Source organism: Gorilla gorilla, chromosome 1 (genome assembly GCF_029281585.2).
Source record: "Gorilla gorilla gorilla isolate KB3781 chromosome 1, NHGRI_mGorGor1-v2.1_pri, whole genome shotgun sequence".
Taxonomy (NCBI): Eukaryota; Metazoa; Chordata; class Mammalia; order Primates; family Hominidae; genus Gorilla; species Gorilla gorilla.
Window position 1 is genome coordinate 106,023,001 of NC_073224.2, and position 18,238 is coordinate 106,041,238.

General features: G+C 42.4%; 2 protein-coding genes across 13 annotated transcripts in view; both read left to right on the forward strand.

Moving 5' to 3' along the window:
* Positions 1 to 2,452, forward strand: part of ARNT (aryl hydrocarbon receptor nuclear translocator) — a 66,592-nt gene extending 64,140 nt beyond the window's left edge. For all 12 annotated transcript variants that reach the window (XM_004026601.5, XM_019021846.4, XM_004026602.5 and 9 more), the window contains one exon: positions 436 to 2,452. In XM_004026601.5, the coding sequence (XP_004026650.1) occupies positions 436 to 525 (90 nt within the window). In that variant the 3' untranslated portion in view covers positions 526 to 2,452. The remainder of the gene's footprint in view (positions 1 to 435) is intronic.
* Positions 1,247 to 16,330, forward strand: CTSK (cathepsin K). Its single transcript, XM_019021838.4, has 8 exons — positions 1,247 to 4,317; positions 5,702 to 5,822; positions 6,287 to 6,409; positions 6,495 to 6,650; positions 8,271 to 8,489; positions 12,837 to 13,002; positions 13,273 to 13,378; positions 15,661 to 16,330. Exons 2-8 carry the CDS (start codon positions 5,703 to 5,705, stop codon positions 15,758 to 15,760), a joined length of 990 nt encoding a protein of 329 aa, XP_018877383.1. The 5' UTR covers positions 1,247 to 4,317; position 5,702; the 3' UTR covers positions 15,761 to 16,330.
* The last annotated feature ends 1,908 nt before the right edge of the window (positions 16,331 to 18,238 follow it).

Below are 18,238 nucleotides of genomic sequence, written 5' to 3' on the forward strand. Positions count from 1 at the left end.
ATGGTCTATTTACACAAGTCCTGAGGGACTGCAAGAGTGAATGGAGTAATCTTAGGCAGGACAAAGGAAGAGCTGGTTTAAAGCAAAGATTGAAAGAAAGCAAAACAGGTCTTGGTGGAAAACAAATAGGATAAGAGACTCCATATATGTCTATAGGGGGTTATATGAAATACAGCAAGCAGATTTTTCTCCCTTTGAAAATATTGAGAACTAGGAAAAGGAAAAAGGTGGAACTGTAGGAGGAAGACAGAAGGGATTAGGAAAAAAGGCTGCGATCTAAAGGAGTCAAAGTTGTTGGAAGTAAGGAAGGCTAAGAGCTCAGCACAGCAAAGACTCGGGGTCAGGGATGGTAGTGCAGGGGAATGGTGGAGTAGAACTTGGTAAGTGTAAGAGATCAAGGTGTGTGACCCAAACTTAATCTTTTTCTTTTATCAGGAGATGCTGTCCATGCTGGGAGATCAGAGCAACAGCTACAACAATGAAGAATTCCCTGATCTAACTATGTTTCCCCCCTTTTCAGAATAGAACTATTGGGGTGAGGATAAGGGGTGGGGGAGAAAAAAAATCACTGTTTGTTTTTAAAAAGCAAATCTTTCTGTAAACAGAATAAAAGTTCCTCTCCCTTCCCTTCCCTCACCCCTGACATGTACCCCCTTTCCCCTCTGGCTGTTCCCCTGCTCTGTTGCCTCTCTAAGGTAACATTTATAGAAGAAATGGAATGAATCTCCAAGGCTTTTAGGACTGTCTGAAAATTTGAGGCTGGGTGAAGTTAAAACACCTTTCCTTATGTCTCCTGACCTGAAATTGTATAGTGTTGATTTGTGCTAAGATCAAGAGGCAGGTTAGAAGAACCTGACATCCACTGTTTGCCTTGGATAGTATGGCTTGTTTTTGGAAAGAAATTCTGAAGAGAGTGGAGGAGAGGAGAAATGTCCTCATATTTGAGGACCATGAAACATTGTAGGTATATATGGGGCTTTAGCAAGTTTGAGCATAGGCTCTTTTTGCTGCCTGTGAGCAGTCCCTCTGGAAAGAAACATGTGAGTAAGTGAGAGTGTGTGTGTGTACGTGTATGTGTGTGTGTGTGTGTGTGCGCGCACACGTGCTTCTGTATTTCACTCTTTCTCCCTATTAGGGAGTTATGCAAAATTTGTCCCCGATTTTACCTTTGTCTTTCTGTGTAGTTTTCAAAGAGTCCTAAGGAGTTAAATCTTCCAGGTATTTTCCACTTAGTATTGCAGCCAAAGAATATTTAAATAAACGTCTTTGCTGCGCTTGCATCCATGCCCAGCCAATATACAACTGTAAAGCAAATATAGAAAGTCGGCTGTTGATATGATTGTCTGTTATCGAACACATTCAGTGATAAAGCTGGGTTACTCCTGCTTTTGGTGCTCTCACCTTATCTGGAAGATCTGCAAACATTACCTAAATAGGCTGGCAAGATAAACCCTTTCTGGAACCCGAGACTTGGCCATAAAGATAATGCTGCATTTTTCTGTCAGAATCACATATGATGTGTGTTCTGTAGAGGTTATTTCTGCATGGAAACTCAACTTCTTGGATTAGCCGTCCCAGTGAAAATCCTCATTGTTGGAGTGTAAACCAAATACGAAGCCCTCTTGCAAAGTAGCCTCTTTCATCCCATACTCAAAATACCCAGTTTAGCAAGCAACTGAGATTTAAGTCTCTCTGGCCCTAAGAGGTTTTTCCTCTTTGCTCCCTCCAATCTTGAGATTGGGTTTTGCTTTAGAGTGCACGTATCATAATTCCGTATGATAGATGGGGCCTGGACACCCATCTCAACAGGGTCACTTGGTAATTAACAATAGCCATATAAATGCAGATACAGGTTACTACCCAGCCTTTACCTTCCTCAGGTAACAGTCGTAGATACCAGCTTTTTTTTTTTTTAATTGGCTTTGGCCAGTAGCTAAAGTGCAAGACTGAATTAATGAGAAGATATATTAAATGTAGTCATAGGGGACTGAGGAGCAAGGATGGCCTTGAAGAGGCCAAAGGAATGTCCGTTTGCTGAGTTTCCCTTCCTTATGTCTCCAGTCTGGTGCCAGGTAGTGGAGTAAAAAAGGAGACAGTTTATTTTTTTATTCTATGTGCACACTTACAGTATACATATATATTTATATCACAATTTACGAAACCAAAAAGTTGAGTTTCCAATGGAACCCTTGTTTTTTAATAATCGACTTTTTAAATGTGATCAGGACTATAATATTGTACAGTTATTATAGGGCTTTTGGGGAAGGGGAGGATAGTGAGAAGATGCTCTGGGGGTTTTGTTTTTGCTTTTCCTTCAGGGTTTTATTTTTGATTGTTTTGTTTTCTTGTTGGCCATTTCTGTATTGCTGGCATCTGTGCTAAGCTTTACAGTGGCAAAAATAATGACATGTAGCAAAGATTTTCAAACAAAATATTTTTTCCTTTTGTAAAATTTCTTGTGTTGTGTGATCTTGATTGCGGCTTTATCATTCCTTTCCAGTTCATAAACAACAGGCACCCACAACTAGAGGAATCTATAGTTTAAGCTCCAGACATACAAACATAAGGCACATTGTGTCTTTAATTTCAGGAATCAGAAATCATAGGGTTCTGATCACATTGCACGCCTCCCCCCCACTTGTCCTCCTGATCCTGACACATTCTGAGTAACATCAGCAGGAATGCTCTGACCATGAGGTGGGGGTTTTGGGGTGGGCGTTGCCCGGGTTCTTGGGAGAGAGGGGAAGAGTTGGGACTTGAAAACCACTAGGGCACATCTGGATGCCTTCCCCCAGTATGTCCTTTTCTGGATTAAAATGAGTGAAATTTAAACTGTTCAAGTCTGGACCTGGTTTCCCTCTAGGAGACTATGTTGGTTCATTAGCAACTTTTTTTTTTTTTTTTTTTTTTTTTTTTGTGAGAGATGGAGTCTCGCTCTGTTACCCAGGCTGGAGTTCAGTGGCACGATCTTGGCTCACTGCAACCTCTGCCCCTTGGGTTCAAGCAATTCTCCTGCCTCAGCTTCCCAAGTAGCTGGCACTACAGGTGTGTGCCACCATGCCCAGCTAATTTTTGTGTTTTTTTTTTTTTAGTAGAGATGGGGTTTCACTATATGTTGGCCAGGCTAGTCTCGAACTCCTGACCTTAGGTGATCCACATGCTTTGGCCTCCCAAAGGCCTGGGATTACAGGTGTGAACCACCGTGCCTAGCCTATTAGCAGCTCTTAAAATCCAGAGGCATAAGCCTGTATTTTTGAGGGTTTATGCATGGAATCCAGCTAGAAACTGAGTCTATTACAGATCCCATTTATTATCCTTTCTATTCCAAGAAGCCTTTTTTTCTCCTTCCCCACATCTGTTTATGGAAGAAAATGAAGTTTGGGGTGTGGTTTGAGGACTCAGCTAGATTCTTATGATCTGTCACATGCTTGGATGTTGGGGAAGCATTTGGAGAAGCTCATGTGACTTGTCCTAGATTGGGGATTTTAATTGAGACAGATGATGTTTATCGGGCATCCCACCACCTGAGAGTTTTAGCAACAGAGTCACATGTGAGTCCATCAGAACTTAACGGCATTGATTCAAGTGCTGTCATAAATAACCAGGACTGCTGTTTTTGGTTACTTTTAAAGACAGTTTCATCTGGACTTTCTGGGCATATCCTCCTTCAGCAAAACCACATTAGGCTGGGAAAACTATTCTGCCTGGAAGTAATGACAACTTGCAACCAACAAGCTTATAAAAATACAAAGAATTCTGGAGCCTATGGCTTCCATTACATTGTTCTTTTATAGCCTTTCATGTTCATTACCGCATCCCAGAGGTGAGAGTCAGACACAAATTTGAAAATAGGTTTCAATGTTGGAGAGGTAAATCCTAACAAGAAAGGGGTAGGAAAAGATATAATCCCCCAATATTAAAATAAAGATATTGAAGAAGAAGGATGGGAGAGACTAGGGCTGTGTCCTTCCTTTTACTCACCAAAAGAGAAAGTAAGCTCCTATTTGAGTCAATAGATATTGAGGTCTTGTTATTTGCCACCAAAGACAGTCTTGTGAGACTAAATACCTAGTAATTCCCTACCCTGGCACACATGCCGCATACACACAGAAACACTGCAAATCCACTGCCTCCTTCCCTCCTCCCTACCCTTCCTTCTCTCAGCATTTCTATCCCCGCCTCCTCCTCTTACCCAAATTTTCCAGCCGACCACTGGAGCTGACTTCCGCAATCCCGATGGAATAAATCTAGCACCCCTGATGGTGTGCCCACACTTTGCTGCCGAAACGAAGCCAGACAACAGATTTCCATCAGCAGGTAACGTTTGCAACTTCCTAGATCTTTTAGCTTTTCATTCCTGTCAATTCTCTGAGTATTAGGGATGTAGTGACTTGAGGATCACAATAAACTTTCAGCCTCTGCAGATGAAAGCAGAGATGCACTTCTTAGGTCATTCCCTGGCTAAATAAAATCTGCCTGGAAATCTGTAGAATTCCTTGTATGATTTATATATATACATACATGATTGTTAGTAAAAGCAAAGTATATAGGGAATCATTTCCCCATCCTTCAAGAGTGGCCTTTCTGCAGTGTTTTCTACTTTGGCCAACAAGGATCAAAAGGGTTAACTCCTTACTGAGGAGGAGGAGAGTGGTATGGGGAGGTAGTAGCTCAGTGCTTCCTATTCACTGAGACATCTCAAAGCCCTTAACACTCTAGTTTTTAAATGTCCTACTGGACATTTTGCCAGTTTGCAAAATTACATATAAATGGACTATAAGCAATTGTGTAAGCCATATGTCATGCTGCAGGCTGCAAATTGTTCTTAAAATGGAGGATTTGTAATTAAGAAAGCCAATGCAAGAAATGAGTGAAGCTAACTAGAGTAAACTTATGAAAAGCTGTGAATTTCATCATCATAGAACATTGCTTTTCAGTCTGAACATTCTTCTAACAAACCTTGGATCTGAGGCTTCTTGTCCTTTGTGGCAGCCACAGTGGGTTTTTGTTGTTAGGGGAAAAATAAAAAACCTTGCCCGCAGCATCTGGTTAAGATTAGGGCAGTTTCCTGCCTAAGGAGGGAAGGGAGAGAAAAAGGAGGAAGAAATGCATAAGGAGAATGAGGAGATATAAAATGTCTCAGAAAACAGGAAACATTGTCATATTTTCCCTTGTCCTCTTCTGACAAGATCTGGGAAAGTACCAGAATCTAGGCAAGAAAGAGAAGAATGCCTCGAAGAAATGATCAGGAAGCAAAACTTAGACGGAAATCTCTCCTTTGTGTATTCTGAACCCCACTACCACCTTGCTATTTGTCTCCAAGCCTGCTAGGGACCCTGGAGGAAACAGGCACTGAGCCCATTCTGATTGTCCAGTTTCTATCCATTTCTGGTTGTGTATGTGTGTGTGTGTGTGAGAGAGAGAGAGAGAGACAGAGACAGAGAGAGAAACAGAGAGAGTGTGTGTTGGCTAAATCTCCTGAGAGAGAGAGAGAGAGAGAGAGAGAGAGAAATGGCTAAATCTCCCTAGATCAAAGTCCTTGGAACCAGATGTACCAGCATCCTATCTAAACACAGGCCCCTCCTGACTATCATTGTTTTATCACCCTTTTTCCATCTACCTTTCTCTTCCTCATAAAGCCTAGTTTTCCTCTGTTTCCCTGCCAAATGGAAGAGTTTTCCCTAATTACATTCTTCTGCAGGATGTGGGGGCTCAAGGTTCTGCTGCTACCTGTGGTGAGCTTTGCTCTGTACCCTGAGGAGATACTGGACACCCACTGGGAGCTATGGAAGAAGACCCACAGGAAGCAATATAACAACAAGGTGCCTGGGGTCCTGGAGGGGGCATGGCAGGAAGGCTGAGACCTGAGCTCTCCCATCTTAGCTTCCAGACTCCCTTCTTCAATCCAAATGCTTTATTCCAAGCAAATCAGTCCCTCTTCCCTAACTCATGTTAACATACGGTTTTCATTCCTATGCTTCAAATCATCCTCTGTCAAATTGTATCCTTCCTTTGCTTTATAAGTGTGTTACATTTCTTTTGTGGGAAGAGTTCTAAGATTAATGCTGTTAATCTATAAGCAATTTTTCTGTCTCTCCAGAGCTTTGTGTTGTATTTGTTTCCATATTATCTCTTCTTGCAGGCTCTTAATAATTCCATGGTTAGTTCCCCAACTAAACTGTAAACTTTTATGATTGTGAGTTTCCTTTATTCTCCTAAAACCCTTCACAATATTACATATGTAACTGTACACAGTCTATACAAGTACTGACTATGCTTTGTTTAGGTGGATGAAATCTCTCGGCGTTTAATTTGGGAAAAAAACCTGAAGTATATTTCCATCCATAACCTTGAGGCTTCTCTTGGCGTCCATACATATGAACTGGCTATGAACCACTTGGGGGACATGGTAAGTATAGCTTCAGCTCCTGTCCCACCTGCACCATTTGCTTTAGTTCCCTGCTGATGCCTGGCCTCTTTCTTCTTTGTCTTAGACCAGTGAAGAGGTGGTTCAGAAGATGACTGGACTCAAAGTACCCCTGTCTCATTCCCGCAGTAATGACACCCTTTATATCCCAGACTGGGAAGGTAGAGCCCCAGACTCTGTCGACTATCGAAAGAAAGGATATGTTACTCCTGTCAAAAATCAGGTACTCTCCTTTCTTCTGGGTGTGCATATGTAATCTGGCATGACCTTTTCCTTTTTCTGCTGCTTTGTTCTTGAGGTGAAAGGGCACCAGGAAGAGAGGGCAAGGAATTAAGGTACATCTCCCCATTCCCATTCTGTTATTTAACCTCATTTGTTTCTGTACATTTGGGTTGTTTCTGGTTTTTCTTTTTCTTTTCTTTTCTTTTTTTTTTTTTTTTTTTGAGATAGAGTCTCACTCTGTTGCCCAGGATGGAGTGCAGTGGTGCAATCTTGGCTCACTGCAACCTACACCTCCCGGGTTCAAGCGATTCTCCTGCCTCAGCCTCCTGAGTAGCTGAGATTACAGGCACGCGCCACTACGCCTGGCTAATTTTTCTATTTTTATAGAGATGCGTTTTCACCATGTTGGCCAGGCTGGTCTTGAACTGACCTCAGGTGATCCACCTGCCTCAGCCTCCCAAAGTGCTGGGATTAGAGTCATGAGCCATCGCGGCCTGGTTTTTCTTTATTACAAATAGTGTTGCAATAAGCACCCTTGTGCATATGTTTTTGTGCACATGTACAAATATTTATGCAAAATAAGTCCTAAAATTGGAATTGTTAGGTCACAAATAATCCTTTCCCCCCCAAAATTTTTTTTTTTTTTTTTTGAGACAGCGTCTCTGTCACCCAGGCTGGAGTCCAGTGGCGCAATCATGGCTCACTGCAGCCTCAACCTCTCAGGCTCAAGTGATTCTCCAACCTCAGCCTCCCTAGTAGCTGGGACTAGAGGCACATGCCACCACACCCAGCTAATTTTTTAAAATTTTTTGTAGAGACAGGGTTTTGCCATGCTACCCAGGCTGGTCTCAAATTCCTGGGCTCAAGCAATCTGCCCGCTTCAGCCTCCCAAAGTGCTAGGATTATAGACATGAGCCACCATACCCAGCCCAAAAAAGTTTTTGCAATCTTACATTCTTACTAGCATGAGAATGTCAGTTTTTTCACAACCCAAACAACACAGGATTGTATCAGCAAGATAAACAATTGATTTAACGTTCATTTAACAAACACTTTTTGACCCCCAGAACCTACCAGATGCAGTGTTAGGCAGCAGAGATTCAAGATGACTAAGACACAACCTGTGTCCTCAGGAAATCTCAATCTAAAAAAATAGAACAGGAAAGAAAGAAAAATCTACAATCTAGCTGCACAAACAATAATAGCTAATACTTTTTGAGATTTTATTGTTTGTCAGAAACTTCTTAACTCTTTACATGAGTTAAATATTTTAATCCTTATAACAATATTTTATGCATAGAGAAACTGAGACACAGGCAAGTTTAGTAACTTACCCGGGGTCACATAGCTACTGGGTGGCAAAGTCAGGGTTAGCACCCAGGACAAATGCCTCCAAAGCTGGTACTGTGCTCTGCTTTACTGTAGCTAATAGTAAAAATGGTAGCAAAAATCAATAGCAGTAGAACAGTGCAACAGATATTAAGCGGAAGAGGAAGACTCACAACAAAGACAACATTTGTGCTGAAATTTTTAGAACACATGGAATTTCTTCAGGCAGGTAGAGAGAAGATATAGAAAATGTAAACAGCAAAGATTGATAGTTTCTCTGTATGCCTTTCAGGGTCAGTGTGGTTCCTGTTGGGCTTTTAGCTCTGTGGGTGCCCTGGAGGGCCAACTCAAGAAGAAAACTGGCAAACTCTTAAATCTGAGTCCCCAGAACCTAGTGGATTGTGTGTCTGAGAATGATGGCTGTGGAGGGGGCTACATGACCAATGCCTTCCAATATGTGCAGAAGAACCGGGGTATTGACTCTGAAGATGCCTACCCATATGTGGGACAGGTGAGATTGCTCCACACAATTATACAGCTCTGTCGGCTCCTCCTTCCCCAGCATGATATTTTGTACTGGAAACAATTTCAGAAATACTGTTTTCTGTTATCCTATCCTGCTTTCTTGATGGAATAATTTCCCACAGAAGGCCAAGAAGATTTCCACAATCTGGGGGAATTTAGGGAGCTTAAGCTACTATAGCTCCTATTTGCATCTCTGCCATGGAGAGAAAACAGAGGCTAGGCTACCTATCCCATAGACTTCCGAGCTGGGTTCTATAACCCTCTGCTCAATTCCTCACTCCCACAACAAACCCACAAACCCACCATGCTATTTTCACAAATTGTGTGGCTTTATTTTATATGATCTCAGTGTGAGTTTTCAGAACATTTCAGCAAATTATGTAAGTTTACATGCTAACATCTATAAAATGAGAGAAAAAACAAGTTGCTTCATCTAAGAGATAAGGGATTAACTCAGTTCCTCCTGCATGATCCTCTAGTCATAGGAAGGAAATCATATCTGAAAGGGAGGCAACCTGAGGGGTTTTTTATACACATAGGGCTGGGTCTGATAGATAATATAATGTAGGGCCTTCACAACAGAAACCTCTGAAACAGGGACAGCAAGTTTGAGAATAAAAATGATGGCTACTGTGTTCTAAGCCGTGTCCTTAGTGCATTTTTTCTTTTTCTTTTTTTCATTTAATCTCATAACAACTCTGTAAGGTAGACTTATCTTGAATGTATAGGTGAGGAAATGGACACTTAAGGAGATAAGACAGTATAATTCATACCACTAGTATGTAACAATGTAAGATGTATCTACCAGGGATATTTATCTTCTGCAAACATTCCTAGGTATATCTCCCATGCACATGTGCAAGAATTTCTTACTAGGATATAATGCCTTGGAACTGAATTGTCTGGGTCTTAGGGTATGTCTGTCTTCACCTTTACTACACAATGTCAAATTGTTTGCCAAAATATTTGGAAAAATTTATACCTGCAATGTATAAGAAATCCCCTTCAATCACCTTTTTATCAGTATGTTTATCTGGCCATTTGCATTTCTTCTTCAGTGAATTAACTGTTTTTATCTCTTGCTCATTTGTTTTTCTTTTTATTTTTTTGAAATAGGGTCTTACTCTGTTGCCCAGGCTGGAGTGTGGTGATACAGTCATAGCTCACTGCAGCCTCCACTTCCTGGGCTCAAGCAATCCTCTCGCCTCAGCCTCCCAAATAGCTAGGATATAGGTGCATGCCATCATGCCCGCCAATTGCAAAAAACCTTTGAAATTTTTTTTTTTTGTAGAGGCTAGGCATGGTGGCTCATGCCTGTAATCCCACCACTTTGGGAGGCTGAGGTGGGAGGATCACTTAAGCCCAGGAGTTCCAGATCAGCCTGGTACAACATAGCAAGACCTCATCTCTACAGAAAAATTTTTTAAAAGTAGCCAGGTATGATGGCGTGCACCTGTAGTTCTAGCTACTCAGGAGGCTGGTTGGGAGGACAACTTGAGGCTGGTTGGGAGGACAACTTGAGCCTGGGAGTTCAAGGCTGCTGTGAGCTGTGATCATGTCACTGCTCTCTAGCCTGGGTGACAGAGTGAGACCCTGTCCCCAAAAACAACAACAATTTTTTTTGGTAGAGACATTGTCTCGCTATGTCGCCAAGGCTAGTCTCAAACTCCTAGGCTCAAGCAATCCTCCCACCTCCCAAAGTGCTGGGATTATAGATGTAAGCCACCATGCCTGGCCTACACTTTTTTTTCTTTTTTGAAATGGAGTTTTGCTTTTGTCGCCTAGGCTTGAGTGCAGTGGCGCGATCTTGGCTCACTGCAACCTCTACCTCCTGGGTTCAAGCAATTCTCCTGCCTCAGCCTCCTGAGTAGCTGGGATTATAGGCACCCACAACCACGCCCGGCTAGTTTTTGTATTTTTAGTACAGACAGGGTTTCACCATGTTGGCCAGGCTGGTCTTGAACTCCTGACCTCAGGTGGTCCGCCTGCCTCGGCCTCCCAAAGTGCTGGGATTACAGGTGTGAGCCACCATGCCCCACCTCTTATCCATTTTTAAGTGGATTGTTTTTTCTCTTTCTTAGCGATTCTTAAAAGTTTAAAAAGAATATTTGGATACAATACTATGTATTTAAAAGTTGAGGTTTGTCTTTTCATCCTTTTTATGATGTCTTTCAATCTGGAAAAGTTAATTTTAATAGGCCTGGCGTGGTGGCTCACGCTTGTAATCCCAGCACTTTGGGAGGCTGAGACGGGTGGATCACAAGGTCAGGAGATCAAGACCATCCTGGCTAACATGGTGAAACCCTGTCTCTACTAAAAATACAAAAAAATTAGCCAGGCGTGGTGGCAGGTGCCTGTAGTTCCAGCTACTCGGGAGGCTGAGGCAGGAGAATGGCATGAACCCGGGAGGCGGAGCTTGCAGGGAGCCGAGATTGCACCACTACACTCCAGCCTGGGCAACTGAGCAAGACTGCATTTCAAAAAAAAAAAAAAAGTTAATTTTAATATAGTAAAATGATTAATTTTCCTTTGCAATTTTTGTAATGTGTTTTATTCGTTTATGAATGGAGAAAGGTAAGAAAAAATAAAATTTAAAAAAGAAGAGATGTGGCCAGGTACGGTGGCTCACACCTATAATCCCAGTAGTTTGGGAGGCTGAGGCAGGCAGATCACTTGAGGTCAGGAGTTTGAGACCAGCTGGGATAACATGGTGAAACCCCATCTCTACTAAAAATACAAAAATTAGCCAGGTGTGATTGCGCACTCTTGTAATCCCAGCAGGCTGAGGCAGGAGAATTGCTCGAACTCAGGAGGCAGAGGTTGCAGTGAGCCAAGATCATGCCATTGCACTCCAGCCTGGGTAACAGAGACTCTGTCTCAAAAAATAAAAAGATAAAAAGGAAGAGATCTGATAGGGCGGCCAGATAACATTTTAAAGGGATGGTATTATAAGTTTGTTCCAGCTATAATGCAGGTTATTCTGACCTTAAAGTATCATCACATAATATCTTTTTGAGTCAATTTCCAAGATATTCTGTTTCACTTGTAATTCTGTGTAATTTTTGGCACCAGGAGGCATCAGGGATTTGGAGCACATGGCAGAAACAAAGGTATCTTGAAAAATATCAAGGCAGTAGACCACTGTAATCTTAAAATGGCATATCAAATGCTGGTATTGCTGTTAATATTTAGATAATGTTAGATAATGTATTTTTTTAGAGGGTATCTCACTATCTTGCACAGGCTGGAGTAGAGTGGCTATTCACAGCATGATCACAGTACACTAAAGCCTCAAACTCCCGGGCACAAACAATCCTCCTGCCTCAGCCTGCTGAGTAGTAGATAATATGTTCTTGTGGATGCAACCTTAGGGTTCTGAAGGGGAAGTCTGTAGGAAGATAAATTGCCGAAAAGAATACACCACCTTAACATGGGCTATTATTCGATTCCATAATTGTGGCTTGCCAATGAAACATTGCTAACTACCTGTAAAATATAGTGTTGGAAGTCATAGGCTAAATTGCTAAGTTCTTTAATCTATTTTAGTGTCTTGTTATGTACTTTCATATTTTGTCTTTGATGAGAGCACAAGGATCACACCAGTTCCCCTGATATAGGTGCAGAGGGCCCAGGTCTTCCCTCTAGCTAAGCCTTGGCCTTGGCCTCCTACCCACACAGCAGCTGGTGCCTTCCTGCCCCCTGAGGCTAATACATACTATGTGGCCAGAAGATGGTTTATGCTTTTTAAAAAAATCTTATTTCAGAAATCTTTCCCTACTGTTTTCCTCCCACATTTATGTCTTAAAACACCCGTAGTTGTTTTTGTTTTGTTTTGTTTTGTTTTTTTTCAGATGGAGTCTCGCTGTTGCCCAGGCTGCAGTGCAGTGGCGCGATCTTGGCTCACTGCAAGCTCCGCCTCCCAGGTTCACACCATTCTCCTGCCTCAGCCTCCCCAGTAGCTGGGACTACAGGCGCCCGCTACCACGCCTGGCTAATTTTTTTGTATTTTTAGTAGAGACGGGGTTTCATTGTGTTAGCCAGGATGGTCTCGATCTCCTGACCTCGTGATCCACCCTCCTCAGCCTCCCAAAGTGCTGGGATTACAGGCATGAACCACCGCCCCCCGCCTGTAGTTGATTTTTATGTGTGGTGGAAGGCGGGAATCCTCTTTTCATATTCGTTTTTCTGAGGAAGAACAGACCCTCTCTAGAAACCCTAGACTGCTGCCTCTGTTAGTTCACTGGCATCACTCAAAATATTGGTTGAGTTTCTTACTCACTGACTCATTGCCTATTGCTTTGTCCTAGTCCTATTACAATCTTGTTTCTTCCAGGAGGAGAGTTGTATGTACAACCCAACAGGCAAGGCAGCTAAATGCAGAGGGTACAGAGAGATCCCCGAGGGGAATGAGAAAGCCCTGAAGAGGGCAGTGGCCCGAGTGGGACCTGTCTCTGTGGCCATTGATGCAAGCCTGACCTCCTTCCAGTTTTACAGCAAAGGTAAGAAGCTGCTGATCCTATACAGCATTGTCTTTTATGATACAAACTTGATGGCTTCTCGAAGGACTTTGGGTATTTTCAGTACTTAGTCTTTGTATTCACATGGAGGTGGCCAGAGAGAAATTAACAACTGCTGCAGTATGGAGCAGCATCTCTGTGGTAAACCCTCCTGACACGGATGGAATTCTTCAAACAGTCTCCTAGACTGGGAGATCCCACAGGGTGACCCTTGGATTGCATAGAGCCTCACGCTGGTAGTTTGTATTCTAGGTGTGTATTATGATGAAAGCTGCAATAGCGATAATCTGAACCATGCGGTTTTGGCAGTGGGATATGGAATCCAGAAGGGAAACAAGCACTGGATAATTAAAAACAGGTAATGATGGGAACACTACTTTTGTTATTCAGTCACCCTTTTAACACTCAACCTCACCTCCAGCTTCCCAATATTCCTTTCTCTGTCCCAAATCAAGAAAAAATTATCTCAGAGTTCTCACTTCTATCTTCTCAGTCAGAGGCTCTTAATTCTGAGTCCGACACTTAATGGCCAGTGTGTTAGTCCATTTTGCATTGCTACAAAAGAATACCCGAGACTGGGTAATTTATAAAGAAACGAGGTTTGTTTGGCTATACAAAGCGTGGCACTAGTATCTGCTCAGCCTCTGATGAGGCCTTGGAGCTTTTACTCATGGCAGAAGGCAAAAGAGGGAGCACGCATGTCACATAGTGAGAGAGGGAGCAAGAGAGAGAGGGAGGTGCCGACTCTTTAAAGAACCAGCTCTTGCATGAACTAATAGAGGGAGAACTCACTCATCACCAAGGCGATGGCACCAAGCCATTCATGAGGAATCCACTCTCATAACCCAAACACCTCCCACTATGCCCCACCTCCCACATTGGGGATCACATTTCAGCATGAGACTGGGAGGGGACACACATCCAAACCATATCCGCCAGACAATAGTGCTCAATTATGTGCTGGGCAGATGCTCCCTGTGTGCAAGGTGCTTAGTGACATACATAAACCAACGAGCAGATGACACCTTCAGTGAGCTCAGAGCCCAATAAGACAGACCTAACTAACCATGAGATAAAGCAGTACAAAGAACCAGCAGGAGCTTTGGAATTACGTATTTTTACTTTCTTTTGTCTCTAATGTGATCAGTTTCTTAGGGTGGTTTCCATTAGCAGTCTGTCTTTAACAGTAGGGGAACAGTGTAAAGGTTTAATATTCCTTTGAACAGTTTTTTTCCTTCAAAATACACTTAAGATACATGTATATAAGAATTTGCCAAAGATTGTGAAGAGAAACATTTTTTAGAAATAAGATATAAACAAAAAAAGTTAGTGTTTACTTTCCTATGTTGGGGAACAAAGAAAACTCCAGGGTACCTTCTTCCCATTTCTCTTTAGCACCTTGTGACTTTTGGGGAGGGGAAGATTGATAACAATTATAGTTTTCCTTTCCTGGCTGATCACCATTAACCTGGCAGCAGCACTGGCTAAATCTCCTGTCCTTAGTGCCCTCCAAGGAGCAGAAGCCCTAAACTCTGGGTCGCTCACAGACTCACGCAGTGGTGTTGTTCAAACCTGAAGCAACTTTTTATATCACAGTTCCAACTCAAGGTGAACCTGAGCATCTTCCCAAGGCTCCCACAGCTTCTGTCCTGTGTTGTCCCTTCTCTTGACTCCCAGATCCAAGCACTTACCCTGTTCTTTCATGATCAGGTACCATGTGTGGAGATAGCTTCCAAGAGAGCTGGGAGGAAGAAAGGACACACCTGGGCAGGATCAGGAACACTGGGGGCCCCTGGAGAAGGGGAGAGTGGGGGAGGGTACAGGTTTTAAATAAAATGTGTTGGGTAATTAGAGAAGTTGCTGGTTGGGGAAAGAGGACTGAAAACAATTCAGGAAGATATGCAGACAATCTCTCCTCTCTCCTCTTTCTCTCTCCTCTGTCTCACGTCGTCTCTCTTGTCTTCTAGTCTCGCTACTCATTTCCTTAGTAATCTCATCCACTATCATAGTTTCATCCATCTCTTCTATGGGGTTTACTCCCAAATCAAGATCACCAGCTTCAGCCTCTTTCTTATGCTCTAAACTTACATTTTCAAGATTAATATTCCCCAAATACAGCTCTGATCATATCACTCTCCCACTCAAAATCCCTCACTGGCTCCTCACTATGATGAGTCACAGAGTAAAGGTGAAGCTTTTTAACCTTGCAGTAAAGGTAATTCAACCTGATCTCAATCTGTCTTTCCAGACATCTCTCCCACTACACCCTGTTAGGCACACTGCTTTTCAGCTACATGATCCTAACAGTGCCCCACACTTTCCTGCCTCTGTTGTTCATTTCACACCCTTCCACTGGCATCCCCTTCCCACAGGTCGAAATTCTACTCAGCCTTTTGGCTCAGCTTAAATGCCACCTCTTACATCAAGCCTCTAAGATTCTCTTGATCAGAAGGAATCTTTCCCTCCTTTGATACCTACAGTATTATGCCTTCTCCCTATTTCTTGACTTTAAACTCTTTAAAGTTAAAAAACATCATATTCATTTTTGTGTACCATCAGTACCTCGCACAATACTCAGTAAATATTTTAATGAATAAATAAACTGAGAGTACTAAGTATTTTTCTTGATTGGTCTTACAGCTGGGGAGAAAACTGGGGAAACAAAGGATATATCCTCATGGCTCGAAATAAGAACAACGCCTGTGGCATTGCCAACCTGGCCAGCTTCCCCAAGATGTGACTCCGGCCAGCCAAATCCATCCTGCTCTTCCATTTCTTCCACAATGGTGCAGTGTAACGATGCACTTTGGAAGGGAGTTGGTGTGCTATTTTTGAAGCAGATGTGGTGATACTGAGATTGTCTGTTCAGTTTCCCCATTTGTTTGTGCTTCAAATGATCCTTCCTACTTTGCTTCTCTCCACCCATGACCTTTTTCACTGTGGCCATCAGGACTTTCCCTGACAGCTGTGTATCCTTAGGCTAAGAGATGTGACTACAGCCTGCCCCTGACTGTGTTGTCCCAGGGCTGATGCTGTACAGGTACAGGCTGGAGATTTTCACATAGGTTAGATTCTCATTCACGGGACTAGTTAGCTTTAAGCACCTAGAGGACTAGGGTAACGTGACTTCTCACTTCCTAAGTTCCCTTCTATATCCTCAAGGTAGAAATGTCTATGTTTTCTACTCCAATTCATAAATCTATTCATAAGTCTTTGGTACAAGTTTACATGATAAAAAGAAATGTGATTTGTCCTCCCTTCTTTGCACTTTTGAAATAAAGTATTTATCTCTTGTCTACAGTTTAATAAATAGCATCTAGTGCACATTCATTTTGTGTTGGATACTGTGTTAGGTGCTGGAGGAAAAATGATGAATAGAACATCTTCTATGTACTTGATGCGCTCACAGTCTGGTTGTAGAGACTGTCACATAAACATTTCATCCCAATTCATTTATTTGTTCATTCCTTCAGCCAATATATATTGAGTTCTTACTCTGTGCCAAGAACTGTACTACATTTCTGGGATTAAGTGGATATAAGGAGATCTCAGTGTTTAATCTGCCTGAGGGGAGACTGAATTAAGTGACATGGAAACTTGGGTCTTGAAAAACATTTTAAGGTTATTTTTTCTTTTCTCTCTCTCTCGCTCTGTCTTTCTCTCTCTTTCGTCAGGGTCTCCCTCTGTTGCCCAGGCTGGAGTCAGTGGCACTCATAGCTCACTGCAGCCTTGATCTCCTGGGCTCAAGAGTTCTTCCCACCTCAGTCTCCTAAGTAGCTTGGACTACAGTGAACACCACCATGCTTAGCTGATTTTTTAAAAATTATTTTGTGGGAGGCCGAGGTGAGAGGATCGCCTGAGCCCAGCAGTTTGAGACCAGCTTGTCTCCCTATGTTGGCCGCCTCGGCCTCCCAAAGTGCTGGAATTATAGGTGTGGGCCACTGCACCCAGCATGACACTGTTGTTAATATGGCAATAATCCCCAAATTGATCTACAGAATTAACACAATTTGTATTAAAATCTCAGCTGGCTTTCTTGCAGAAATTGGCAAGCTGGCTCTAAGATTCATATGGACATTCAAGGGCTTCAGAATAGCCAAAACAACCTTGAAAAAGAACAAAGTTGGAGGACTTGCACTTCTCAATTTCAAAACTTAACTTCAAACCAATAGTAGTCAAGGCATACAGATCAATGGAATAGAATTAAGGGTGTAGAAATAAACCACATTCAATTGACATGGGGTGCCAAGACAATTCAAGGTGGGAAAGAATAGTCTTTTCAAAAAGTCATGCTGGACAACTGAATAACAACATGGAGAAGAATGAAGATGGAACACTACTCCACCTCATATAAAAAATTAATTCAAAATGGCTAAAAACCTAAAGGTAAGAGCTAAAACTCTTAGAAAACACAGGGGTAAATCTTCCTGACCTTGAATTAGGCAGTGGTTATGACATCACAGCACAAGAAAGAACAACAAAAAATTAAGGCCGGGCGCCGTAGCTCATGCCTGTAATCCCAACACTCTGAGAGGCTGAGGCAGGTGGATTGCCTGAGGTCAGGAGTTTGAGACCAGCCTGGCCAACATGGTGAAACCCTGTCTTTACTAAAATACAAAAATTAGCCGGGCGTGGTGGCGGGCCCCGTAATCCCAGCTACTTGGGAGGCTGAGGCAGGAGAATCACTTGACCCTGTGAGGCAGAGGTTGCAGGGAGCTGAGATCATGCCACTGCACTCCAGCCTGGATGACAGAGTGAGACTCTGTCTCAAGAAAAAAAAAAAAAAAGAAAAAAGTTAGATAAATTGGACTTCTGTCAAAATTAGAATTTTTTTGTCCACCAAAGGACACTATTAAGAGAAGGTAAAGACAACACAGAATGGGAGAAGATATCCACAAGTTATATATCTGATGAAAGAATTAATATCCAAAATATGCAAAGAACTCCCACAACTCTACAATAAGAAAAATTAAAAATGGGCAAAGGACTTGAATACATATTTCACCAAAACAGATATACAAATGGTGAATAAGCACATGAAAATATGCTCAACGTCACTAGCCTATAAGGAAATGTAAACCAAAACCACAGTGAGATACACTTCATACCCATTAGAATGGCTATTACAACAACAACAACAACAACAACAACAACAAACCTGGAATATAACAAGTGTTGATGAGGATGTGAAGAAACTGAACTCTTGTACATTGTTAGT

Coding starts and splice junctions, on each gene's coding strand:
- CTSK (XM_019021838.4), top strand. CDS start 5,703: ATGTGGGGGCTCAAGGTTCTGCTGCTACCTGTGGTGAGCTTTGCTCTG. Junction 5,823..6,286: donor GGAAGCAATATAACAACAAG/GTGCCTGGGGTC, acceptor TGCTTTGTTTAG/GTGGATGAAATCTCTCGGCG. Junction 13,003..13,272: donor CTTCCAGTTTTACAGCAAAG/GTAAGAAGCTGC, acceptor TTTGTATTCTAG/GTGTGTATTATGATGAAAGC.